This window comes from Odontesthes bonariensis, chromosome 22 (assembly GCF_027942865.1).
Source record: "Odontesthes bonariensis isolate fOdoBon6 chromosome 22, fOdoBon6.hap1, whole genome shotgun sequence".
In the NCBI taxonomy this organism is placed as follows: Eukaryota; Metazoa; Chordata; class Actinopteri; order Atheriniformes; family Atherinopsidae; genus Odontesthes; species Odontesthes bonariensis.
Window position 1 is genome coordinate 15,284,276 of NC_134527.1, and position 27,318 is coordinate 15,311,593.

Sequence of the window (27,318 nt, forward strand, 5' to 3'; positions counted from 1 at the left end):
CCCAATAAGTTTCCTCTCCAGCACATGGAAGGCATGCTCAGTTGGATTTATATATTTTTTAATCTTTAAAGAAACTGAGCAGTATGTGTGGAATCATTATCTTGTTGCAGGATGGAGCGTTGTCCAATGAGTTTGGAGGCGTTTACTGGAACTTGAGCAAATAAGATTAACAAGCACGAATTTTCCTGCAGACCGAATAAGATATTTTACTGGCGTTTATAATTGAACGCATATTTCCTTTAGAGGAAAGACTTCCAACCTTAACTCTAAGCGATATGTCACATTGAAAAGCTCTGAAATCAGACTTCCAGTTGCTGTACATTCTGACTTTGTTCGCAGTCAGAAGCAGAGTACTGCTATGCCTGCAGCTCTTGTTTTTGATAACATTATCTTGAGCTGATTATGTTGTTATTGAGATAAAAGCTCATTTTCCAGAGAGACTTGGTTCATTTATCCTGTTGATGAGATAAATTGAACCATTATCTTAAAATAAACATCTTTATTTTCCTGAGATTGTTATGGACAACACAGGTTCATTTGACCACAGTTGAATGTGTACGCGTGTGTTTATAAGTGAACACAGTGTTAGAGAGGACACTGTCGTCTTATGAAAGGCATAGATGAGAGGTCCTCCAGCTGCCACTTAGCTGCATTAGCCAGAAGCTGCTCAATTAGAGCCTGATGGCAGATGCAACGGCTAAAGACATCAAGCCATCTGACATTTCTGGCTGAAAGATTATTTAAAGCCATTGTTAATGTACCACTGATGTCTGAAAAGAGGAAACTGTTTGTTCTCTCGCTGTTACAACGGTTAACACGTCAAAACAAGATGATCAACATTTGGGCACAGATTGTCTCTGGTTCCATTTGGAGGAAATGACTAATGAGGATGCCATCGACATGTAAGCGTCTGTCGTCATGATCAGAAACCAGGAAGCAACCAGGACTTGTCACATGTCAGTAGCCAACAGACATGACACGTAGTTTCTCTGTTGCGACTCTTCAGCTAGATCATTTCTGCCCATAATCGCTTTGCTGAAAGGCAAAGACGCTGGCTTCAAAAGCTAGTGGATTCTTCCACAAAATCCATGACATCTTTTCTGAAAATCCTTTATATCATTGCCGTGTCATCTAAATCATTTATTTATTTTCTTGGCAAACAGATTACAGGTGGGAGTAGTCTGGTAAAAGCTTGTGAAGTGTTCACTTTCTACCTCCTTTCAGCAGCTTTCCACACTGAACAAGCAGCAATCTTAAGCCCATTGCAACACCAAAAATCCTCCAGTGCTCTAACAAATGTGGAAATATGCATGTATCATATGTTGTACTCTGGCAACGATGCTGAAAATGGGTTACCAAACAAGTGAAATAAACTTTTACCAGGTTAGTCCATTAGAGGTCGGTATTTACCCCCAGTATCTACCCTGACTTAGTGGAGGCTGGCTGGGAACCAAACGTCCAATCTAACACCCATGCACAATCGAGACGGATATTGTTTAACACGATAAGCATTTTCTTTTAAGCTGATGTTTTCAAACAGAGTTGAAACCAAACTACATGCTTACACTGTTACGTGTGCTTCACTTGCATGTGGGACTTAAGAGGGACTTGGCTCTGCCGGTTACCACTGATCTCCTGCAAGAATACGACATGAAAGACTGTCATGTGGCCAGCATCTTCACATTTCTGAATATTTATTTCTTCTCTGTGAACTTCCAAATTAAAAAACAAACAAACAAAAAAAAAAAACAACACATGATCAAAAATACAATATAAACCTTTTGAAAATTAATACACTCAACTTTTTTTTTTTTTTTTTGCTCTCTTAGATTTTTCACACAGAAAAGACAATGAACAAAGACAAAGTCCAGGTGTCTGGAGACTATGCTTAATCCTCTTTGCTGCTCTAGATACCAGAATATAATGTTTCACAAATGTTGAGCCTCCCCCTCCTTAGAATTATCCTTATAAATCAGATCAGTTCACTAGTTAGGCATTTGCCAGACATACAGTACAAAGTGCCTGATAACAAGTCCTGGAGCTAATAACTTGAAGTTTTCCCCCCCATCAAGGACGACTGCAAATCCACCACTTAGCAAACAATGTACACGTCCCACTCAGATTCGACTGCCCACGAACAAGAGCCGTCAGTCAGCTGAGACTGAAGGTGTACAAATGTAAGAGACACTACAGTGCTGGAGAGAGAATCGAACAAAAAAACAGACTGGAGATGAAAGCTGGAGAGTCGAGGCAAGTAGTTGTCAAATCAGTGCCCCAGGTGGGAGGCCTGAGTCTCCGACACTCCAGGGGTCGAAAAAGGTCGGCATCCATGGAGAACCTTAAAGGCTGCACTCCATCTAATTTACCAGTTTATGTAGAAAACATGAAAATTATTCTATGACGATCCTATGATGGCATAAGACCTGTAAAATACAAAGAATTATTTGCATTCCTCCCCCACGCCGAACGACTTATCGCTTGTTTTCTTCGCACTTTGAAACAAACGGCATTTTTATTCTTGCTGTCGTGACAAAAGTGACACACAAGAGGAAGGTTTTAAAGAACACTGGCATGTTCCATAACAACAACAACAACAACAAAACAACAAAAGTTAGCAGTTGGGATGAAAATAGAAACAAATAGTTCATCGATGGTTGAGCCGTTTTCTCTGGATTTGGCCAAAAAAAAGGCTGTGTACCCTGGAGGGGAGAGCGAGAAGAGAGGGAAGGTCTTTGTGTCCCAGTTGGTGGGGGAAGTCAGTGGCGCTGTGTGATTCTTAGCCTACCACTCTTTCTTTTTCTCATCCATGGACACCCCGCCAGGGCCAAGCGCCACCACCAACAGCAGGCCGCCAATAACCGAAGTGGTCTGGAAGAAGTCGTACTTGAGGAAGTCGTGCATGGGCTTGTAGGCGGGGATGCTCCAGAAAGCGTTGAAGTAGACGTTGATGGCTAGAAGCCACAAGACGAGGGTCAACGCTGCTAGCTTGGTTTTGAAGCCGATGGCCACCAGAATAATGAGAGCAGTCCCCACCATGTTCTGCAGGATCTGTGGCGAAAAAAAAGTCAAAGTCAAAGGTGAGGGACTGCTTTGTGATATCACTTATACTAAGGCCTTCTTCACATCTGATATTAGCATGCTTCTCGGGAGATTTGGTAAGAAGCTGTGGCTACATCAAAACCACCTTAAAAATCGGTCTCATCGATTGGATTTCATTGTATCCTAAATGCCAAGTGTCAAGAGAGACATGCACCATATAAACAAAATAATCTGGAGAACTATAAATCAATGAGACCCATTATTAAATAAACATTACATTTAAAAAAAAAAAAAAAAAGTAGTAGTTGCGGTAAACAATGTGTTCCACACTTCAGAATAAGAAGTTAGACATGCACTGATTATCTGGTGGGATAACTGGGCAGCTGCAAGATGGTTCATGAAGGTTTGACATCATGCAGTAGCAGATATGAGCCTTCCTACGAGCTGTATAAATGACAATAGTCCCCATGTTCAGCTGGCTGTTAGAGTCGTTAAGTACATTTAAGTACAGTCTGTTTATTTTGATCAAGATCTCTTTACTCAAAATAATTATGTATCACTTTACAAGCAACCAGTGCTTTTTATGCCATTAGTGTGAAATGAATTCACTTAAATGGCAAATCCAAAGTGAACCTCTTCACTTTCACTTATTATGCATGTATGAGTTTTAGAGTACCTCAGAATAGAGAAACATTCTACTAAACCTTTTTTTTCCCTCAATGAAACTGCCTTTTAACATTTGTATAGCTTAATGTAGACAATATTGAATTATTTGTGAATTTGTGAATTTTGTGAATGTGATGCTTTTTGGTTTGTAAATTCAATCTAAAAGTATTTGCTTTGGTGGTGGAATAGAGCACATTTCCATGGCAGGAAATCCATCTGCCTGAGCAAGCTACGAAATGAACGGGTGCTCGATCGCGGCGCGACTTACGGAGAAAAAGTTGGAGTCAAAGTGTAACAGGGTCATGAACATGAGCACTAGCAGCACTCGGCCTCCCAGCTGCATGTACTGCTTTGGTGAGCTCTCTCCCATGGAGGGGACTCCGGCAAACATGCTCTTTCCTTCTGAACGAGACTCGGCCAGCAGCAGGAGCAGACCACCTCCGAGGGCCAGGTTTCTATAGGGAAGGAAGAACTGATTTTCATTTCTGCGTGGTCCAGTCAGACGTAAGAAAAATGCCATGCTATAAGGTTCCTTTGCCAAACTAATCATCGGACCATGATGTCATTACAACAATCTGCTCTTATATCTAAATTACGCGTTTTAAACCACTCGATTACACGACTGATACACTTCTTGACTTTCTGACTAATCCTCACAGCAAACAACGGATAAGTGTCGAGTCCACAGAACGCACAAAGAGAAACTCAAACGCAGCGCTGTACTTAACAGATGTCCCCACAGATGGATGATTCATCCAGCTTCTTGCTGTTTAAATAAAAAAAAATAAAAATCACAGGTCTTGACCACAGTGATTACAGTGATTATGACCATGTTGGTAAAAAAACTGGCATTTTTTTCTGATATACTGCCACAACATGCAAATTAAAGGTTTTTGTTATCTCCAACATGACGATTATACATTTTCCTTAACTGATAAGCCAGTTCTGACCGATTCAAATTTCAGCATTAAAATAACCTGACACACTTTCATCAAACATGTGCTAATGGCTCTGCCTCCGACGACCTCACATCTTTATGCTTATCCTCATATATGAACCTGAATCAGAAGATCGAAATACATGACTTGGAGGTGAGTAATGCAAGTTTGGGGGTTCATCAGTGGGTATAGCACAAAAAAAACAAAACATACTATAAATAACAGTAAAAACAGAATTGATCTTGGTTTGATTAAAGTAGTAATTGTAATTAGAAGAGTTAGTATTCAGTGCCAGGTAACACCTACCTCATCAAAAACTTAAGGTCCCATAAAATGCTGTATGCGACAGTCTGGTGGGAAACATGAGGATATTTTAAAATCACACACATGAAAATGTTGCCTTTATTCATTACAGTGTGAGGAATGAAAGTGTTCTCACCTGTAGCGCTATGATGCCAAATAATCCAAAGCAAGCGTACTGTACAAAATTTCTACTGAGGATGAGGACACAACCACCTGTTAGGAAAGATATATCAAACAGACGTTAGGGCAAGTATTAGGAGAGCAAGGTGTTACACATTATATTCTCTCTCACAACGCCAAACGGCAACTTTAGCGGCATCTTTTACAATGTTACTTAAACGGATTCTAAAAGCAGGCCCGTCGCCAGCACAGTGCAACGTAGTTTTAGTCACACGGAGCTGTGTGGGACGCTCCATCTGCCCAAAGACAAATGCCATTTCACCTGACAGGCAAAACATGGAGCAGAGCAGCTCCACTGACTTATACCGTTTATATCAAAGTCTGTCAAATCATCGATACCGAGAAGATTTTCCAAACACACCTGCCTCCAGTGATTACACTTCAAGCTTCATATTCTGGTTTTTACACGACTCCCAGAAAAATCTTATGATAAATCTGGTTAAAAAATAAAAATCTAACTGATCTAACTCATGATATGTGACTATAGATTGACTCCCTTTAATAAATCCCTATAATCTGTACGACTGTTCCTTCATCGGTAAAGTGACGATCCTGGTGCTTGGCTTATTTCACAATATTAAGCAAACTGTAGCAATGAAGCTCAAGTGTACTTGGCTCACAATAGAAACCCTTCACTGAACAGATTAGCCCTTATTTTGACTCAGTTTCAGTCTCAATGAAGTGCCACAGAATTACACGTACACTCTGCTGCCACTTTAATGGCGAAACTTAACCTAAACCGGTCCAAGCTAGTTTAGGTTAATTTCATGTCCTCTGTGCTGCATTGCAGACGGAGGCAATTCAGTTTTTTTCAACCCGTTCTGATAATATAGATCGGCCAGAGCAGCAGAAAACACCTGTCAGGTAAAACTACATACATCCGTTTTAAACAGCAACAGCTCCAAAATGATCTCAAGTTTTTATTCAAACCTAACGTTACTGCTTTCACGAGAGACAACTGACCGCAGGTCTGTGGGTTAAGCTGCACTGTGTGGCTGAACTGACTGTATGTGCCGAATATGTGAACAGCGTTAGGATATCAGTTTCAAAACATAAAAGAACATTCAAAGCTTTTGTGTCATCGTCATGCCTTCAACCAAAGTGCCACCTGTTCATCTTAATCAGCATTTATGCTTTCATACGCCGCCGCCCGTTCACTCACCCAGCTGTCCAATGAGGTTAAGCAGCACAAAGCAGGTAGCCAGAAAGTAGCCACAATTCCAGGTGGCCTCGATGTAGTCTCTCTGCTCGTTCCACTGGAACCACATGCGGATCCCGTCCTCAAGGAAAGTGCTGATGAGACACAGACGTGCCAGATGGGGCAGGTACTGTTTGGTCACCCGCAGGAACTGAGAAACACAGAGTAAAGGACAAAATGAACAAATCAAGGTGGAAAATCCAGCATTCAACTGAGCTGGGTGTGATCACTCTGTGACAGTGTAAGCCTTTTGTTAGAGTAAAATCATGAATATTTACAGCCCCTTCTCTTCCCTGTATTCTGGGAGGAAACGTTGATTTAAAAAAAAAAATAATTACATACAGGGACAGCATTACTCCGCCAACACTGTTCAAACATAAAAAAGCCAACTCTCACAGGTGCCTCATTATCATTATTACTGTTATTATATGGATTTGTAACCCTATAAATGGCAAATGAAATGTGGAAAAAACATAATTTGTTGGGAGTTAGGGATCCTAACCCAGAGTGTAAAGCATGATGAATGTATGAAAAATGTTATTTTTCATACTCTAGTCCGACAGCCTGCTGTTTAAAGATCATGATAAAGATTAAATGAATTTAATAAAATGACTGAAAAAGAGGCGACATATAGAAAACTGTGATAAAAGCAGGTAATTCTATGGGTGTTCATTCCCATTACAAACTTCCTGTACACAAACAAGCAAATTATTTCACTTGTTTTCAACAGAAGTGGTCACTGACTTCAGATGTTTAAGAAGGCAATGGGTACTGCTGAGGAATACATATCTCAAGAAAACATGAGGCCTACGGACTTTTACTTAAACCCCAGAGAGATACTTTCTGTTAAAAAAGACCAACGCTGAGTGTTTAAACAAAAAGGAAACAGGAAAACATTGCACAGCCTTCGGCTCTATTCTATGCACAGATGTTGCAGATAGTTCCCAGCAGAGCAGCAGTGGCCTGCCCCCCCACCCCTGTCCCGCCCAGTCGGCAGTCCACATCAGCAGAGTCAGACCTCGGCAGCCTATCAGCATCCACCAACTCCCACTAAGGCGGCCGAGAGGGGCATGAATGGGTTATCTCTGAGCCAATCCAAGTAAGCCCAAGATTGCAGCAACAGCCCCGAAATAGACAATTCTGAATGTGTGATGTCTGAGGAAAATGCTGTCTCAGGACCAATTACTGAGGGATGAGCCTGGTAATGGGCTTCTCAAAAAGCAAACACTGTTCTGTGTTCCTCTTCACAGACTTCTTGGAACAAACAGCACTCGTGACAGGGGGGCGTAGAAATCAATCAGGTGTAATTAAATTATGGAAGTGGTGAGTTTACAAGACATGTAGAAGGAGTTCAAGCGACACATCTGCAACAAACGCAAAGAGTAGAATACATGCCTTGATGTTTGAACTCACAGAACCACTCAGAGGAGATGGCCCACATTTCTGTATTAATGTGGGACAAAAAAACTGCAGCACAGATGGCCACTGTGAGCCAGTAACTTCTCAAAAAAGGCACAGCATACAAGGAGTTGGGGGGGGGGGGTTCCCAGTTTACACACCAACACGGGTCCGAGGGAGTCCTGAAAGCCGATCTTAGTTCACGTCTTACAGACCAGAGCATCAACGACAGCCACTCCAGCTCGAATTGCAAAGAAAGATCACGTTTGGAAAACCATATGTGGCGTAAAGTGTAGGCACGCAGTTCATGGATGAGCTGGGTAATGGGAGAGGCCACATGCACACGCTGGGTTTCTATTAAACGTTACTCAAATGTACACACAGCAATTGAACAATCAGAGTGCTGAAAAACAACATTAGCTAACACTCGTGTGCTAATCAAAGTGATTTCACAACTGCAGAGTGGCACTGTCAGCCAAGCCAGGCTGTTCAGTAAACCATATAGGTACAGACCAGCTAACTAGTAGGCACAATGAAGTAACCAACTGCATTCATTCCTGGCAATTAAGTGTTAGCCAGTTTCATCACTGTCAGTTTCATCATGTCGGTGTCTTAATAATGCAATCAAATCCATCTTGAAGACACATGACAGGACCAGGCATCTAAAACATTACATTTTTCCAATCAAATTACGCGTAAACATGCAGTCGTTTTGCCCCACGACCACGATAAATGCCGCCAGTACGCTGAAAGAATACGAAAAAGAAAGTCACCAAAGTTCTCAAGTGATCGCCCAAGAGCTTTACCTCAATCACCTCAAACAAGTTAGCAGCTAACATGCTAACAGCCGCTAGCGTTATCGTGCTAGAATTCAAGTTACCTGGTCTGCCACGTCTTCGGCTTTGTTCATTAGATCTTCCTGCCCCATATTTCTGTAATATTACAGCTTGTAATATTAAAGGCTGAGCGCAACACGGTTTTGATGTGTTGGATTCTTTCGCAGACTGCGTTCAGACTGTTCCTCCCCCAGTTATTTACTTGAAGATTTCCCGACCGCCTGGACTCAGAGAAAGGCCGCCTCCGCCCCACAATGCCCCGCGATTTGACGAGCGAGACAGAGGAGCCCCCCTACATGGTACTGCAACCGCTGTATGCCACGTATACTGAGCCCTGCGGGGTCTCGACACAGTCACTAATCTTTGCTTAAGGCTCTGCACAGGTAAACAAGCAAATGTATACATCCATTTATAATGGCGGAATAAGTATTCAAACACATAACTGAATGTAGCAGTTCAGCCATGAAAGTAACATCCCTAAAAGGTAAGAGTCCTGCATACAAAACCCAAAGAAATTAGACAGCAACAAATACTTGAATGCCCATTAGACTGAATTACTATAGCATATAATATACTTTCTTTTGATAATGAAACATCATTAAAAAAGAGGCATGTTGTAGCTGATTGAACTGGTTTTAACTAGAGCAGATGTAAATAAAGAAAGTGCAACAAATGGAAGTTATAAGGTTTTAAATAAAGTGTCAAGACCTTAAATACTATAGATGAACAGCAGCACATACTACACTGTGGCATTATCTATTTAACAAAGAAAAAAAAAGCCAAAATACAGAAGCAGTGTTTGAAAACTTAATACACCTTTCCTGCTTTCATTGTAATTAAGAGGGCAAGTAGGAGCTGGCTGCTGTTAATCAGATGCATTTAAGCTGATACTCCCCGCCATACTAGTTCAGAACTGAAGAAGCCTTTTGGATTACAGGTGAAACGTCTTCAAGATCCAAGATCCAAGTCCAGTTGCCCTTATTCAAGCTCTTATGATCATTTAATTAACTGATCACCAGCATGAGGCTACATCTCAGACTCTACAGGTTGTGGTTAGCATGTTGAATACGAAAATTCATGACAATATAATTTGAAAAAGGCTGAAGGAGTATGGCTTGTTTGGGTTGCAAGGCTTCTGGAACAATGTTGTTTGTTAAGATAAGATAAGACCAAAGTGGCGATGTCTGGTTATAAGGCACAGCATCACGTTTTGCGATTATCATCGGCACAAACACTTCGTACCAACCATGAAGCACAGTGGTGGAGGAGTGATGATTTGGTCTTTTTTTTTTTTTTTGCAACCACAAGACTAGTAGCCAGTGAGTCGGCCATGAAGTATTCTAGAGTCAGATATGAGTCCATATTTGTCTTGACAGCTAAAGCTTGGCTCAAATAGGTTCATGCAACAGAACGATGATCCAAAAAAATAGCAGTAAATTTACAACAACATGAAAAAAAAAAAAAGAATCAAGGTGTTGCAGTGGTCCAGTCAAAGTCCTGAGCTCAACCCGACTAAAATGTTGTGGTGGGACCATAAGACGGCTGTGCATTAACAAATACCTGAAAAACCTCAATGAACTGAAGCAAATTCATAAAGAATTGGTCAAACATTCTCTACAACCATGCATGACTAATAACGTCATACAAAAAGTGATGACTCTTTAAAGACAATTGACTCATGGGATGGGGTGTACATGTACTTACTTTATATATTCATCGCTGACAAGTGGTTGTCCTGCTCCTGTACTGAAAACTGTAACAGCACACTTCAGAACATCTGATGTCTGAACTCTGGTGCAACCTGTCGGAATACTTGCTGTACATCTCATGGGAGGAAAACCTTAGATAACTGAAGAGCTATTAAGTCACTGAATCAAGAGTATGATGAGTTGTTCATATAAAGAGTTCTTTACCTGCAAATATTTTATACTTGGGAGTTCAGCTGCAAGTCTTTTAGTCCCACATGTAGGAAAAGGGTGCACCCACTTTGGTTTCATGACATTATAATCCAAACATTGTTGATAACACTACGTAAAAGTACCACGGTAAAGGTACACTCTGGAAAATACTTTGAAAAACAAACAAAAAAAAACAATATGTAATGATATATGATATGTCTGCAATAACATGTTTCATTTGGATACTATGCGTTCACATTCAGAAGTTATAGTGTGCGCCTTGTTGAAAGTCTGACAAAAAAATAAAGACGGACAACATTTGCAAAATCCAAACCAAGTTGTATTATTTACAAATGCACTTGACTGCAAACCAGAAAACACGAGTCCAGTCGCCACATACACACGGTCACAGCATTTTCTGTGTCACGTGACACGAGCCTTCGAGGAGCTGCGCGACAACCATGACTTTGGAAACAGAAAAACATTTGCCAAAAATCAGAAACATCCTCAGCAATGTGGGCTTAGAGGTCAGGCTGCTTTGGCTCCAAAGTAACACTCTTGAGCCGGATGCCAGTGTTGCCTCCCGACAGGGGACCACGTGGAGAAACACTGCTCACGTGTGCCTTCGCAGTTTACTTTCCATTTTTGACTGTTCCGTGTTTTTTGCGTCCCGATTTCCATCGGTTATTTCTGAGTTTCTTCTGAAAGCCACCACCCTGGGCCTGTAGGACACATGAAATTAGAGCATCCACCTCAGTCAAGGATAAACACCGCTCCGACCTCAGAAAACAAAATGTCACCGCCTCCAAACATAAATATAATTTCAGAGAGTCCTCTTTAGGTACCTTTTTGCGTTTCTGCGCCACCTCCTTGTCCACCTCCATTTCGTCGTCATCGTCTGTTTGGAAGTCGTCGTCCTCCTCCCCCTCCTCCTTTTCACCTTCCATACTTTCTTCTGCAGGACTCTTTAAAGTGAACAAAGTGGCTGTGGGAACACACACGATGTTTAAGCAAATTAAAGCACAAGTGTGACTGACACCAGTCTACATGTACTGCCCTCAGGTATAATAGAGAGGCAAATTCACTGCTGTGCCAACGTGACAAGCAGCCACACCGCCTAACAAAAGTGGACAGAGAAATCTGCAGTGTGTGCATTAGATATACTGACGCGGGTAGAGGTCACTCATGCTGTCTTCTGAGTCACTGTGGTCCTCGCCGCTGGATGAGGATTCCAACGCGCTGTTCGAATGTTTTGGGGCCTTTCCTCGACCCATCTCCTCTCCCGTGTCTTTGGGCCTTTTCTGTTTCAGCCTGGCTGGAACAAATTCAATCTTCTGCTGTACACACTCCTCATCTAGAGCAGAGAACAGGCAGTCGTGTTAGTAAATGATCCAATAACTCTGAAATGAAATATCAAACCCTGCTGTAGGTCAGGCTGCTCTCAGAATTACTTTTCGAAAATGTTTTCAGCTCACAAGTAGTCTTACTTAAGAGACAAATAACCTGCTACGAATAATAGGTTCCATCTGTATGAAATCTAAGTGGTTTCGTATATTTGCAAGCACAGTAAAATCCCAAAATGTGTTTAAGGTTGTAAGTGAGAGCAGACTGCCTAAAGTCAACAGAGAGTGAAACCACAGAATTATGTGTTTATCAGCGGATGCATCACATAGCTTTGATTTCCTTCCTGAATGACGAGCGTCACTCCATAAGTTTGTGTGACTTCCGTACAGATTCGTGTAAAATCCCGTCATGTCAGTGATTCATTTGCAACCTGCGACAAAGTGGTGCATGCAGATAAGGAAGGCACTGACATTTAGAAAGGGCTTTCTTGAAGCGCTTCCCGTTGACATGTCTTAAGACGTGATGAGGCTGCCGGTTCAGATGCCTCAGGGTCAGTTTACAGAAGAGCTGATTGCTAGAAAAACAGACAAGGAACATTATTAAGTACACTCACACATATTCTGTGTGTTTTCACACTCCTTAAACAGCAGAAAGTATTCGTTATGGTTAGTCTTGACAAATGCAGAAACACTGATGGTCTCCTTACGGCTGCTTTGAGCTTGGCACAACGTGTGGCTCATACTGGCTGTAGTTGAACTCTGCAGCAGCACTCAGTTTCTCATATTTCTTCCCTTGTGTGAACTTCTGCAGCTCCGTCAGGTTGCAGGGAAACTCGTGGCCATTCAAAGTGCATTTGATCTAAAAACATACACAACATTGGTAATATGAGTGGTACGTTAATGCTGTTACTCGTGTGGTTTAGCAATATTTCACAAATTTCTAGATTTGGTCAACTCATGACCCCCACTTTAATCTTTATTACTGGCTTGAAGAGGTAAATTAGCACACTGCTAGCATCACGTTGCACGAGTACACGTGTAATCGTGTGATATGATGTAATTTGCTCGCTAACCTTTTTGCCATCTGTAAGCTGAAGAAAAGGGTGATTATTAAGAAATGTTCTGAGGTCCGCAGGTAATTCATCCATTTTGGCCTAACACTTCAAAACAGATGATTTTGTGTGTTAATCGGGCCACCTCCCCAACAGGAAGCTGTCTACACGTGGTTGACTGCGCAGACTCTGTTGCATTAGATGCCATCTCGGCGCCATCCAGTGATCAAAGCAAGGAAATGCAATGTAAAGATAAAACTGTGCCGTTGACCTCTCGTCGTTTATCAAACATAGATGTGTGATTAAATCAAAATGTATAGATTAAGGTAGACGTTTTCAGTGTTGTTGGCAAGAAAACTGATAACTTAAAACTATCAATCGAAACACGATTATTGCAAAACTGGATGGAATAGATCTCACAAAGTGGCACCTACACGGCAGGGCGGTTTAATATGTCAGAACAAAATCGATATATATGTCACAGTGCAAAAATAAACGTTAATTGGCTTAAGTCGGGCGCTGTCAGAGCCTCCAGTCAGCTGACTCTGACAACGCAGCGTCAGAGAGCAAAAAAGTACGAGGTCCCACTCTGTAGTGATTTTCTAAAACCATAATTGTAGTCTGCAAGTAAGCGGCAATATTAAAGTTAAAAAGGTGCACCATGCTCGAAAACGGGCACTAAAAACAGCAACTTAAAACAGTGTTATAAATCTGCTAAAACATGGAGAAGAAGAGATTTTTACTCAACCTTTCAGCGGACAATATACACAGAGTGAGTCATCTTGCTGTGCACTAAAACCCATCCTATAATTCCATCCCACAATGCCATGGTTCCGTAAACAAATATATGGTGTCTTTCAACGACAGATGTCAAGCTAGCAAACGAGTCCTTTCTTAGATCCTCTTCGTGAAACCGTGTTTGAAAATATGAAATATTGAAGAAGACAATAGAACGCGAACTCGTTGTCAATTCTGCTTTCCAGCTGCTCAAAGCGTTCCCTCACAAATGCTAAGATAGCTAGCCGCTAGCTTAATATTACGAAAGCAACACTAGCTAACGTAGCTGTTATATTAAACCAAAGTAATAAACGTGAATATTTGAATAATGTCTGGACCAAACGGAGACCCAAGCATGTCCACTGATGATGGTATTATCAACGACGAGGATGAATTTGGCAATGAGGGTAATGTGTCTTTAGTTGTATCTTTGCTAACTGTCTCACATTGCAGTTGAGAATAAATTACCCTTAAAGCTAAAACTAAGTGTGCTGATCTCGTGATTCTTTGTTTCTTCATAAAATTAGAATACAAACTTAAAAACTACCACAATACAACATGCTCTACATTAAAGTACTGAACCATGGTTTGATGTCCGGTTACATATAATTTTAGTTAGATAAGTGGATGTACGGGAATTACATATAACATGGTAGCAAGTTTTGATTATTGTTTAGAAATCCATTAAAAACCGACTGAAACATGCTGTCTGCATTAGCTTTTTATGGACAGTAGTTTTTACGTGTTTAGTCGACCCATTAGTGTTCTTTTTGTAACTTTATTGACCCATTTATACTTTGAATATGCTTATTTATAGGTTCCAAGTTTCATTTGAAGTCAACCTAGCTTCATCAATGGAGCACTTTTTCAAGCAATACAAAGTGCTGTGCAGAGCAAAGTAAAACCTAAAGAGATATGAGCGTGGGACAAAACAAAATGTTAAAGATAAACAACAGTTGTAAAAAAAAAAAAGATTCTGGGAACAGCAGAAAATATCAGCATGGAAAAAAAAAAAAAAAGTCAGGAAAAATCTAAAAAGTTAAACGTTTCCAGGTCAAAAAGGGCATATTATAACGAGTAAAAGATATATTAATCACGTATAAGCTGTTTTTAAAGAGAGTTTTAAGGGTCCAAAATGGCAGCTGACTCCACAGGTAAGGAGTCTGAAAACTAACTTTCCTCTTATAGACCTTAAAATTCTGAGCATCACAAGCAGGCCTTTGGTAACGAAAACAAACTTTTTGAAATGATGGGAGTCAATGAGACTTTAGAGCAGGGCCATCATTTCTATTTCTACCATTTAGAGAGGCTACCATAAGAGAAATGTGATCCCCTGGTGGATTCACTCAGTACTCTGGCCTGATTTAAAAAAACCCCACAGAAAATAGCAATAAAATACACTTAAGTAAAGGTGAAATGAAACAAAACATACGCATTTTAAATCTCTGTTGGTGAAAGTAGGTAAAAATGTGAAATTTATGCCCCTTTGACAGAATTAATGTTATTGTATTTACAGCACCGTAACATTATAAATTATGTCTTTTTTTTGTTAAAGAAAACCAAAAACAAATCAAATATACGCAAGAAGCTAATCTTAAACTGGTCTGCTGCACATCCACAGAGTATGCCGACATCAACTCCATGCTGGATCAGATCAATTCGTATCTGGACGACCTGGAAGAGCGTAACGACGCGCTCAATGGCAAAATGCATGACCTGCTGGAGTCAAATCGGCAAGCCCGCCTGGAATTCAGGTCCCAGCTGCTTGGCTCCTCAACCCAGGAGGAGCGTCATCCTGCAGAGGAGGAGTCCTCCTTACCCAGCAAGGAAGACCTAAATAAGGAAAATGGAGGCTCGTAGAGCCGTAGCGTGAGATTGTGAAAAGCTGGGATAGAAGTATTAATGAGCTGACTTAACTCCTAATCTCTGTCGGGACTAGTCACCCGTGATCTGCATAGTCCATGCCAGTCTAACACCTCTGTGTATTTACACCCCCCCCACTGGCAGACGTGTGTAAAGGCTGTGTGGATTTACATCTCTGAACTCGATCCAGTTTTTCCTCCCTTTGGTGAACTTTGACTCGCTGGTGTTTTTTCCTCCCCTGCTTCTCATAGAAACGGGCATCACAGCATTTCATCACAGCGATGGAAAAAGTTGTGCACTGAGCTGTGTACTTCTATAAAAAAATAAATAATTGAAATTAAAATACGCAGCATTGTTTATTAAGCGACGATCAAACTACAAGAAAAATCTGTCATTTGGAGTACAATTGAGGGATTGATTTGTGTGAGCAAAGAGAGGAAAGTGCTCATGTTTGTCCTTCTTACAAAGTGGGGATACTGTTAAATTTGATCCATTTAACACTGTCATTTGCTTTGTTAAAGTTGTTGTATATGTATTTACTGTATGTGTTGTCCCAAAGAATATAATGCTACATTCCAGATGACGCGCTGGAGTTTGAACAGTGTCTATGTGTGAAGTGTAAGCCATTAAAATGAAGTCAACACAGCCTGGGAATTGTCAGACATTTTAATATAAATTAAAATTACTTCCAAACAGAAAACAAACATCCAAAAATACGTTAAACTTCCAGCAGTTAGAAAACGTCACCTGGTTGTTCATCTCATTTTTTCAGTAGCTGAATAAAAATACAATAAGAAAACGTACAGCTTTGTTTGAAGTGATCTTTTAAGTGTCATTTTTCTCTCCTGCTTTCGTTCAGTTTCAGAGCTCGAAGAGCACAATTCATCTCACGTCTCGTTCCTTCAGAATCAAAGCAATACGAAACATGTGACAAGTCGCCAGACTCGCCGCCATGACTACCAGGGTTGCTACATGTGTCAGTTTCTTGTGGTTTTAAATACCCCTCACTAATATGGAGGATGAAATGTTTCCAGAGCAGCACACTTGTCACAAAGAGGGAACTGACCCATCCTCACTCACACCTCGTGGAGGCTCGTGAGCACCAAAATGACACAGAGTTACATTCTTGGATGTAACCGGTTACTTTAAATCAGAGGCAATAGTTTCCAAGGATGTTTTTTTTTTTTTTTTTTTTTTTAATCTTTTCTTGCCACATTAAATAACAACACATGCCTCATGAATCTTCCTTTTGGATTCTGTCCAGTGCACAGAAAGTCTTCAATGAGAGGGAAAACAAACAAAACTATTTAAAACTGGAGTCAAATATGCACCAGCGACCAAGAATATTGCTCTGTGAATGCTAACAGAAGCATTTCATGTCAAGGTTAACTTTCACTTCCCAAATTTAGGCATACTTTTAAAAACATCGATGGGAATGTGACACCAAGTCTGATTTTGCATAAAATGTCTGGCGGTGCCAGCACTATTCATTAAACCTGGGTACTCTTTCTTTATGGATTCTGAGAATTAAATGGAAGTGTCAAAATGAACCAAATGCAGCATTTTTTTATTTATTTATTTTTAAAACATGAAAACTCCCAGGCAGTTAAGAGACAGCTCAGAGCCTGATGGATAGAAGCCTTTCTGACATGTCGATGAAGCCATCTGTTGCTGTTCTCACTAAGAGTTCCTTTCACATTTGTATAAAAGCAGACTCTTTTCCACTGGCTGTCCACTCGTGTAAAAGAGGTCTACATTCAGCTCCTTTCCACTCTATTGCAGACAGCAAACTAATAAGCATATTTAATGTTTCATCATGAAGGCAACAGCTGCTGGCATTTTTTTTTTGTCCTGCACACCACATCAAATTGAACCCAAGTCGCCAATAAATAAGAACATAAAACGCCTTAAACCAAACTGATCAGATTCAAGATTCCAATTTTTCTCAATACTCAAACCAAAGAACAATTTCAACACTTCCTGAAGACAGCCGTCCCCTGATCAAACACTTAACTCGGGTTATATTATAACTTTTCAGCTTGCTAAAAGCATTTGCTACACGGTTAGCAATGTGAAAAATGTTTCCACTGCACTGTAAGTATAATCTGCTGCATCTGTAGAGGTTTACTTTTCCTTTTCAAACCACCATTAGCGAGCTCGAGAAGCGTCAGAAGCTGGCACTGGGCCCTCATCAGACTCTCCATTCAAGGACAGCAGGGTGGAAAATTAACATCTGAGCCGCAAACAAGCAGCGGCGAATCACGGACAGAGTGAACTTAAGCAGAGTCGACTACATTCTCAACCGTGGATGTCATTGTTCCCTTTTCTTGAAGATTTGAAAAAAACTCACATCTGTAAGTTAAATTGAGCTTTCTGTCATTTAAACCACTCCCATACTACTTGAATACTATTTTACTGTACAGTTTCCGCAGTAATTGATGGCTCTGGTCAAACTATGACTTTGGAAGTCTTTCAAACTGTTAATTTGTTGTCTTGGTCTTTCACGGCTGTTTGATAGTTCTGCACAATTCTGCCTCTGCAAATAAAAAAATTATTTTCACCTGAGAGGCAAAATAAAGAACCTTACCCACAATGAATAATGCAAACCTCTATGAAACAGATGTCAATTTCCCACCCTGGGAGAGCAGTTCTGATCTACTGTTCTACTGAACAGACCAGCCAGTCTTTCCATTTATTGGTGTGTGTTGGAGAGAAAATGGGCTTTTGACTATTCTTGGTCTCAGTTCCATCTAAGCACCTCTTGACATACAGTAACATCTTGTCCTATTGATGCGCCCAGAGATGTGGCCTCCTTTCCACATCGAGTTTTCGACTCAGCGTCTGTTTGTGGCCCGTCCTGACCTGCGTTTGGCGGTGGTTTTTGCCTTCCCCGTGCCGTTCTTTTTCCCTGGGCCTGCAGGAAGTTCCTTCTCCTCCTCCTTCTCTTTCTCGTCCTCCTTCTCCAACTCCAACTTCTCCTTCTCCAACTCCAACTTCTCCTCCTCCTCCAACAACTTCTCCTCCTCCAACTCCAACTTCTCCTCCTCCTCCACCTCCTCCTCCAACAACTTCTCCTCCTCCAACTCCAACTTCTCCAACTTCTCCTCCTCCTCCACCTCCAACAACTTCTCCTCCTCCAACAACTTCTCCTCCTCCAACAACTTCTCCTCCTCCACCGTCTCTTTCTCCTCCTTCTCCTCCTCTTCCTCCTCCTCCTCCTCCTCCACAGCAACAGGTGCTGGCTCTGCATCTGCGTCCTCTCTGCTGCCAGCAGGCAGCTCAGCTGGACTCTCCTGAGCTTCAGACGCCTGGGAAGAGTCGTCTTCCTCCTCGTGATGAAGGCTGAGGTCTTGGTCTAGGTCCCCAGTGCCGGTTGCTGAGATGGTCAAGTCCTGTGAGGTTGAGTCGGTTTCCTGTTGTTTCTCTTGCAGCTGGTTTTCTTTCTGCATATTCAATCGGTTGACTGTAACGACGGGCTGCATGGAGTTCAGATTAGCAGCGGCAACCATGTCAACGGAGAGCGAACCTTCATTTGAGCAGTCTGTGGGGGTCTCTGTTGCAGACCTGAAGCTGTCTGCAGCTAGAGCGGATTTCCTGGAGGACTGAGGAGCTTCACTCTTTTGACTCCTCGATGTGCAGCATCTCTGAGGATCAGAAGCACAAAAACACTGCAGTAAGCCAACAGAGACTTAAGTTTGAATCTTTTTTGATCCATGTTATTTACCCTTCAGACACGCTGGTCTTTTACTTTACTGACCACCAAATAATTACAATATTTTGGACTATGACCCTGGGATGACCCTGCTCATCAAAATGTTGTGCACCTCGATGAGCAAAAACAGACGGAGGGTAAATTAAAAGTCGTTCAACACACTGGAGTTACTGGAACCTTTGAACCTTTGAACTTTCTGTGATATACAGAGACTCACAAAAGCTGAGGCACAAAAAGTTCCACCACAGGAAGCTTTTCCTGGAACCAGGGTCTTTTCGGAGGCCCCTTCCTTACCCCACGCCCAAAAGAGTTCCCGGGGAAATCCACAGAAATGTATAATGTCGACACAGATTTGTGAATTGTCATTTACTGTAACTGCTTTGGAGGAGTTAATCTGATTGTTTCATAGTGGTTACTTTATAAGACACAAGCAAAAGCCCCCGCGACCTGAAGAAACACAACATCAAACTCAGACGATTCATTCCTGCTTCAAACTGCTGGGGCCACACTCAGCGGGCACAGACCGTAGGCCGCAGTGGTGGAGATGCTTGAATCAATAGCCGCATTTGGACAGAGCCGTTCTAAGAACGGTCCTCCTCGAATTTCGTTCTAATAACTGTCCTTCCCCAGTGGAGCTGTTTCAGTCTGCATTCGCATATGAGTCGGGACCGGGTCGGGACTGATGCGGCGCAGCCGTCTGCGACAGTGACGTGTTACTTTAGCGCCACACTCAACAACAAAACAAAACCTGCGAAAAGTAAGGAGAGAAGAAAAAAAACACCACCAAGAAGCTAATATGGAGAGCGGGGAGGCCACCGTGTTTATGGTCTGCATGATGGTGATATTAATCATGGACGATCACATCAGGCATTTAACATCGAGGCTGGAAGAGCTCACAGAGAGAGTCAGGAGACGAAGGATGGAGCGCAGGCCATACTTCTTCGTTTCATGAAGGAAGAAAGGAGAGCAGAGAGCCGCAGAAAAAGGAGACCATGTGTTAGTTTAACTTATTAAACACGCGCAGGTTGTGTCCGTGTCGTATGAGGAAACATTTCAGCTGTGACAGCATGACATGGGGCGTAGCTAACGACCACCAAACACCTCCGTCAGATGCGTTCCTACAGAACCCAGAACAGACCCAGCCTCGGAGAAGGAGCTGAAATGGTTATAGGAACTGAGGGCCGCGGTCCCGAGTTCCTGTATGTGCGAATGCGGGAGAAAACGGCCCAGTTCCTTAAAAGGTTATAGGAACTGCCAAAGGTTCATACAGTGCGAATGCGGCTAATGAATAGCCTCAGTGTTGCAGGTCTGATACACTTCTGTTCGGCACGTGTGAATTACAACGAGGAACAGCGGCAGGTGGGATCTTTTTCACCACTTATAAGTGGCAACCAATATGAATATGTGAGAGAGGCTAAAGAGAAGAGAAAATGCCAAAAATCCGGAAAAAACAAGAAGTTTTTTGAGTGTTTCACAATCCTTAGAAATGTGTAACATCAATGGATTTTGAATAAATGCAGCTGAGGTTCACTTTAAAGGTGCCGTGTGACCAGTGCAGTGTCGGGGAGCAGCAACACACCTCAACAGAGTTTATTTGCCTAATCTGTTCGGAACCTTAGACCTTGACATAAATGCAAAAGTAATCCTGCGGGCTGAAATGTCCCTATCAATCATTCACTCAGTAGGCGAAGCTCCCATCAGGTTACGCAACAGATTATCACAATATGTTTACCGCAGAGAGAGGAAGAGAAAAACTAACAAGCAGTTAAAACACCCCCCAACACATCAGGCAAAGTAGCGAAGTCAAACTCACCTTGAGGTTCTCAAAGTGGTTCAGTGACTTGCAGTGAGTGTGCAGGGCGGAGGATTCAAAGTGATAAAACTTGTTGCAGAGTCTGCAGATGAAACCTGCTACTGGAACTAAAAAACTGGATCCTGTCAAAAAAAAAAAAAAAAAAAGAAAAGAAAAAAAAGAAAAGAAAAGAAAAGAAAAGATCAAAATCACATGTGACCATCGCACGGAAAGGCAGAAAAAGAAAGCAAAAAGATGAAAGGGGAATTCACAAACCATAGACAGTGTCAGGGTCATACTGCACATCACTGGCCATGTCATTTAGGGTCACTTCTTTCAGGGAGGACCAGCCATCCTGTAGCAGTCACAGCTGTAGTTAGATTCTCTCACAGTGAGGCAGAACGAAAATGCAAATATTGCCCATGACAAACAACAACAAATTAGATGCAAATCACCTGTGTGCCTCTTTGATCTCCATCATCGCTCTGCCTTTCCTCTCCCTCCTCCTCCTCCGCCTCCACACTGCCCTCCTCCCCCTCTTCTAACGAAAAGCCATCTGTGTCCAAGGCAGTCAGCTTGGCCCAGGCTTCACAGCCATTTTCCTGGAGCTAATAAACAGTGACAAGTACATTGGTGAGGTGCGAAACTGGGGCAAAAATCAATTACATCATTTCATATTCACTCCCGGGAAAACGCTTGCTGATTACTAAATCAGAAAAGGTAAATGCAGGTGTCTCGTCCACCTTCTGTCGGTGCTCCTGGGAGCGCAAGTGCTCCAAAAAAATCTGGGAGGTCTTGAATCTTTTCTTGCAGACTGCGCAGGAGGAGATGTCCGTTCTGCTTGCGTTCTGAGGAGACAGCAGGTTCTCATTGGAACAACCAGGAAAGGTGAATAGTTTGAGACATTTTGCAACATTTCTTGAACTCTATGTAAACGTGGTTATCTACAAAGCGAGCAGCGGATTACTTTGTGCTCCTCTGAGCGACGGTGGTCTGTGACGCTGCAGGTGAAGTGGGCGTGACAGGTGGCACACCAACGCTTCGAGTCAGCTTTTTTTTCTCTGCAAACACAAATATTAAACACCAAGATCATTTATCATCCGTTTCTAACAACACAAAGACAAAACACATGCAGAAGAAAAGGAAAAAAAGCATTTTAAACTGACCCATCTTTGCTTGCTCCTTGAAGAGACTCGTGCACTCGAGGCAGCAGGGTGACCAGACAAGCATTGCTCATGTGCTGGATCTCCATCATCCTCTGTTGGTGGGAAATGCTGTTCATGTGACTCCTAAAGTTCTACACACACACACAAGAAGAAAGCATTAAGCACAGAATAGAGCTGAACAAAATCATTCCTCCATCGGCCGCGCGCTAATTCAACCTACTTGCTGGTTGTGACACGTGATGCTGCAAAGGTAGCAGTAGAACTTGTTGGAGCCCTCCGCTACACCTTCCTCATCTTCGTCCTGGCTCTCTGGTGAAGCCAAAGAGGCTTCTTGGCCCTGTGAAGTTTCCTCTGTTGGTAAATTTACCTGCTGGTCCTCTTCGATCAGCCTGCTAGAGGTCGGCTGGGCTGACAAGCAGCTGTAAGCCTACAGAGAGGAATGGCAAATCAGGCCTTGCATCATAGCACTGGGTTATTTTATTTTTTGCATGTCCTAACAAAGCACAAAACAAAACAACAACATAAAGAAAAAAAAAAGCTTCTCTCACCTTGTCAGAACTGGTCTCCACCAGTGCCTCGACAGCTTCTGATCCCCTGCTGGAGCCTTCATCCTCCAGAACAATGCAACCTTTGAAAAGGCAAGAAGACAGAAACTCACAGCTTTCAGTTCACGCCAATAGACCTGAACACACACATATATTAGGACTGTCCAAAATTATAGTACCAAAAATAATCGATTTTCCAAAACAGACATTAAAGTTTGTGTATTTTACCATCAGGCTGGATATACGCTGTGTTGCTGTTGCACTCTGCTGGAGCCGCAGCAATGGTCTCAACAACACACTGTGGTTCTTTAGGTTTCTCTGACCTGAGATAGAGAAGAAGCCGCACACGTTGAGCAATTACTGTCAAACAGGACACATTGTTGTCTTGTCTTCTTTCGTTTTGGGTACTTGAGAAAGTAAACTGAGAAAGGAAGTGCAGTTTTCTGTATTTAAAGACAATAACATGCACTGCCTCACTGTCCTTAAAATAAGCTCAACACCAACATCAAGCTTGAGTAAAGGCAGCTAAAGCCAAAAAAAAGCAGTCATTGTATCTTAACACAATACATTTTATATTTAATTAATTTACTTTTAATAAACACATCTCTATCTTTTTCCACCTGTATTTTTTTTAATGCCTTTTTGGAAGCACTTTTGGTTGTCATTTTTAAATAAACTTGCCTTGCTTAGCATCGACAATTTTAACTTATCCGAAAAATGAGATGTTTTCTAAAGATAAAATGATAGAACATCATTTCTAGTACATCCAGTACAACTACAGGCAATAAAATAGAATAGTTTTTCCGACCCTTCTGTTCTCTGCCTCTTCACTACAGGTTCTTCAAGTTGCTCCTCAGAGCTCTGTCCATCCACTCCTCCCACAACACCATCTGTGGGAAGCAAAAAAAAAAAAAAAGTAAAGATCCCCTTATGCTTAGCATGCTTAGCATTTCAGTATACAGGTGGGATACAATAGACACCATTTCTGTTCATTTTCCCTTCTTTCACAGTCAAAACATTTCAGTGCTGGTTGAATCTCAGCGCTACCTGTTTGAGTCTTATCTGTTGCGTCATTAGCACTGCTAGCCGCTGCTGCTGGTGCTGGTGCTGGTGGTGGTGCTGCTGCTGCTGCTGCTGCTGGTGGTGGTGCTGGTTGGTCATCTGCGCTAACTGCCATCTGCTCACTGTCCCTCTTCCTGTCCGACTGTCGAGATGCGGTGTCCTGCACACAGAGACAGACAACAGGACTCCAAATAAACCTTGTGTAAAGACATAAAGCCTGGTTTTTACAATTGACATCTTCAGTGGTACTCTAAAATTAGGAGGCACTTCGGGGAACATTAAAACAGAACTACATGTTATTGGTTGAAGACTCAAAGAGTAAAAACATTTTTTGTTATTCTGTCTGAATGTATGAACATTGTCAATAAAGTGACAGCCAGATGTGCAACCTAAATCATGTTTTATCTATTCTTGTTTAAAACTTTGTTCTTATCATCCTCCTAAATTTAACATTAACAAACTACTGTGAACAATAAATATTCTGTGTCTTACTGTCGCAGTTAACTTAAGTCTTAGTGTCAGTAAATTTTGAGAATAACATCCATCAATGTAAATTTGTGTGAATCTATATACTTCTTTTGGCCAAACAAATGTGTAAAACTAAAAGATAGTCTAATTGAAGATTGAGTCTAATAACATATTGGGATCGGAAATATTATGTCCTACTCATTTGTGGTATATTTGCTTAGAGTATTAAAAAATATGTTTCTTTACAGTGACACATTCCTGCATTAAATCAATGGTTTACTCTAAATAAGATACTTTCAAATTAATACAATCATGGTTACTCACATTTGTATAAAAAAAATCTACAAAACCACTGTTTTTCATCATCATTTACTTAGACTGGACTTAAAATCTGGAGAAATATTAGTTATTGTAATGAAGCTGTTGTTATTACTGTGGTAGAGATGGAAGAGGAGGAAGAGGCTGTGGTGGTGGTGGCTGTGTTGAAGTAGCGAGCATGTTGGTGGTAGGGTCGTGCAGCTGGGAAACCCATCATGGGGGACTTGATGGCCATGCCCATGGGAACTGGCCCCAGCAGGGACGACCTGGTCCCTGCGGTAAAGAACTGCCGGAACTGCTGCCCACCCATCCCAAAGCCCCGCATGTTGCCTAGATGAAAGCAAAGCACGAGAACAGACAAATGGGTGAGTCCTGTTAGTCATGTACTTTGGGCTTTTCAACACGCTGCTTTCCTAACGCTTATAATCCAAACTGTACCCTGCATCTGCTGCATCAGTAGAGCACCCTGCAGCATAGGATTGGGGGCGATGATGGTTGCCTGGGTCGCCTGGCACAGGTTGACCATCCTCGGAGGAGGGGCCGTCTGAGGAGGACCAGGAATGGCTCTGGGCAAAAATAAACCAAAACACAAGAGACAGTAAACGCACAGCATCATCTCAGAGGCCACACCCTCGCTGTAATCTGCAGCTAAACAGCCCTTTTTTAAAAACAAAAGGGTCTGTTTTCTCTTTATTTGAAATTTGGTGTGTTGAGCTAGTCAGCTGTGTAGGAGCTCTGATATGGACTAATACAGCTTTTATCAGAAAAACAAAAAAATAGTTCTGCCTTACACGTCTGGTTTAGTTATCTATAATAATAACAACACAATTACAAGGAATATTTACTCAATAAGCATAATAAAAGAAGTATCTAATAACAGTGCCTGATTGTTCATATGTATAAAACCAAAAACTGAATATTTTTAGGATATGCAATCAAATAAGAAATGCTGGATTAACTTGCTACAAAAAGATCAACTCAATACTTCTTTTCATTCATCCTCAGAATAAAGATAGAAAAAAAGGGGTGCCTAAATTTTAATCAGGATTAAAACCAAAATATCCCAATTAAAGACCCCATTGTACATTATGTTTATCTACAGGTGATTAAATCTAGATCAGACTTTGTTTTGACTGGTCACCAGTGCCCAAAAGGCCCAAACAAAGGGTTTATTTTAAACATTGTTTTATACTACACACATCTAAATCAACATTACTGGTTTGGTAACGGAGCATGGCAAAATCCCATAATGATAACCATCTCACACTGCATCTGCAACATATTCAATATTTGAAGCCACGAGTATAGTTTAACTTTGGCAGGTGTTGTTTTCTCACTGAAGGCCCAACATAATCCCCGTTCTCGATTTGAAAAGCTTACCGCGGATTCTGGTGGTGATGGGCGACATGGTGTGCCGGCGGCGGCTGCGGTGGAGGAGGAGGCGGAGGTTGCTGCTGCTGGAAAAGTTGCTGTAGCTGTCGCAGGTGCTGGTGAAGCTGTTGCTGCTGTTGCTGCTGCTGCTGCTGATGGATGTGTGGGTTGAACATAACGGGCTGTAATATCCTACGCTGGGTTAAAGTGAGCTGTCAGACCCGGAGTTGTGCCAACGTCGGGCACCTCCTACAACATGAGATCCCTTGATGGAAAGAAGGAAAAACGCTTGAATGTTTATATAACCTGCCGTCACATTAACTCATTGTTAAGACACACCTATAAATAGTACGCACCTCCTGAGACAACAGGTTTCTCTCATATTTCATGATAAATAGCTATTGTTAGCAAATATGCTAACAAACACATAGGCTTGCTAAGTTCATTTTGATTTCCTTAGACAGCAAACTTTGTGAAGAGGGCAGCATTAGAAGCAGTTGTTTTGACAGCAGGGTGGAATTTTATTCCAAACAATGTATCGACTATGAGTCAATAGATGAACTGTAGCTACACCTGCTTTGACATGAACGAAGCTAATGCTACAATAGCCACCACTGAGTGACTGAACACAACGGGTTAGCTTAGCATAGCTTTCCACGGGCTAGCTATTCGACATTTGTGCTCCTCCGACAGAATTTGCCCCACTTTACCTCAGGCTTGCTGGAACTACAATGAGGAACTTCTTAGAGAGGAAAGCAGCGACGTTTGTTGACTACCGAAAGAAAAAGTCTGAGCGTAGAGTTAACTACTCGCTGTCGCAGCTGCGGTGCAACTTGCATAAAGCAGAAACCCAATCCAGTCTCTGGCAGAATGACTGGACCCTGTCGCCCCCTAGTGGTTGTCTAGATAAGTGAAAGTCTGAATAATAAATGGAGTGCTTTCAAATCAGACCATATCGCCTTCTCAAACCAAATACCAAAGTCCATTTAAATACAATGAAAACAATATTTTTACAAATACCTGCAAGCTAATTCCAAATAACCAAAAATAATTGACAGCTAAGCCAGGAAACACTGAAATCATATTATGGTATCACAACAATTTAACATCTGAAGGGCTGTCTTGTGTTCATTCTATAAAAAAAATATCCTATCACATGATATTATATCTTAATTGTTTTGGTACACATACAGTAGAAACAAAACACACTGATATAAAAAATTCAAGAGTCATGACTCTTGAAAAACTGCTTCAAACTACTTAGATGTTTTATTTAGCTCCATAGTCATCCCTGTCCATCAAACCAATGCGTGGTCTGTGGCAGTTACATTGAAAATAGAATACACCAGGAAAACAAGACTAGATTTCGGTTTCAGCAAAAATAAATGCACCA

The 27,318-nt window shown here is 41.7% G+C and overlaps 4 protein-coding genes across 5 annotated transcripts; 1 reads left to right on the plus strand and 3 right to left on the minus strand.

The window, feature by feature from the left end:
• Positions 1 to 1,664: 1,664 nt before the first annotated feature.
• On the minus strand, positions 1,665 to 8,832 carry surf4 (surfeit 4). The gene is made up of 6 exons (XM_075455864.1): positions 8,603 to 8,832; positions 6,289 to 6,475; positions 5,083 to 5,159; positions 4,950 to 4,993; positions 3,974 to 4,160; positions 1,665 to 3,048 (listed from the first exon to the last, which is right to left on the minus strand). The coding sequence occupies exons 1-6, from the start codon at positions 8,648 to 8,650 to the stop codon at positions 2,782 to 2,784; spliced, it is 810 nt and encodes a 269-aa protein (XP_075311979.1). The 5' UTR covers positions 8,651 to 8,832; the 3' UTR covers positions 1,665 to 2,781.
• Positions 8,833 to 10,004: 1,172 nt separating this feature from the next.
• surf2 (surfeit 2) lies at positions 10,005 to 13,035 on the minus strand. The gene is made up of 6 exons (XM_075455382.1): positions 12,873 to 13,035; positions 12,507 to 12,658; positions 12,271 to 12,374; positions 11,625 to 11,810; positions 11,302 to 11,441; positions 10,005 to 11,178 (listed from the first exon to the last, which is right to left on the minus strand). The coding sequence occupies exons 1-6, from the start codon at positions 12,945 to 12,947 to the stop codon at positions 11,089 to 11,091; spliced, it is 747 nt and encodes a 248-aa protein (XP_075311497.1). The 5' UTR covers positions 12,948 to 13,035; the 3' UTR covers positions 10,005 to 11,088.
• A 623-nt stretch (positions 13,036 to 13,658) lies between these two features.
• On the plus strand, positions 13,659 to 16,294 carry bbln (bublin coiled coil protein). The gene is made up of 2 exons (XM_075455176.1): positions 13,659 to 14,035; positions 15,250 to 16,294. Exons 1-2 carry the CDS (start codon positions 13,957 to 13,959, stop codon positions 15,486 to 15,488), a joined length of 318 nt encoding a protein of 105 aa, XP_075311291.1. The 5' UTR covers positions 13,659 to 13,956; the 3' UTR covers positions 15,489 to 16,294.
• On the minus strand, positions 16,144 to 26,811 carry ciz1a (cdkn1a interacting zinc finger protein 1a). Of its 2 annotated transcripts, none has more exons than XM_075455174.1 (17): positions 26,636 to 26,811; positions 25,935 to 26,190; positions 24,993 to 25,120; positions 24,670 to 24,884; positions 23,754 to 23,928; positions 23,515 to 23,596; positions 22,935 to 23,029; positions 22,710 to 22,789; positions 22,382 to 22,588; positions 22,162 to 22,292; positions 21,963 to 22,056; positions 21,739 to 21,843; positions 21,451 to 21,603; positions 21,272 to 21,350; positions 21,017 to 21,138; positions 18,545 to 19,135; positions 16,144 to 18,490 (listed from the first exon to the last, which is right to left on the minus strand). In XM_075455174.1, the coding sequence occupies exons 2-17, from the start codon at positions 26,099 to 26,101 to the stop codon at positions 18,326 to 18,328; spliced, it is 2,589 nt and encodes an 862-aa protein (XP_075311289.1). In that variant the 5' UTR covers positions 26,102 to 26,190; positions 26,636 to 26,811; the 3' UTR covers positions 16,144 to 18,325. The 2 variants fall into 2 exon arrangements, with proteins under 2 accessions (XP_075311289.1, XP_075311290.1); XM_075455175.1 differs by lacking the exon at positions 26,636 to 26,811 and adding an exon at positions 26,282 to 26,371.
• Between the last annotated feature and the right edge of the window lie 507 nt (positions 26,812 to 27,318).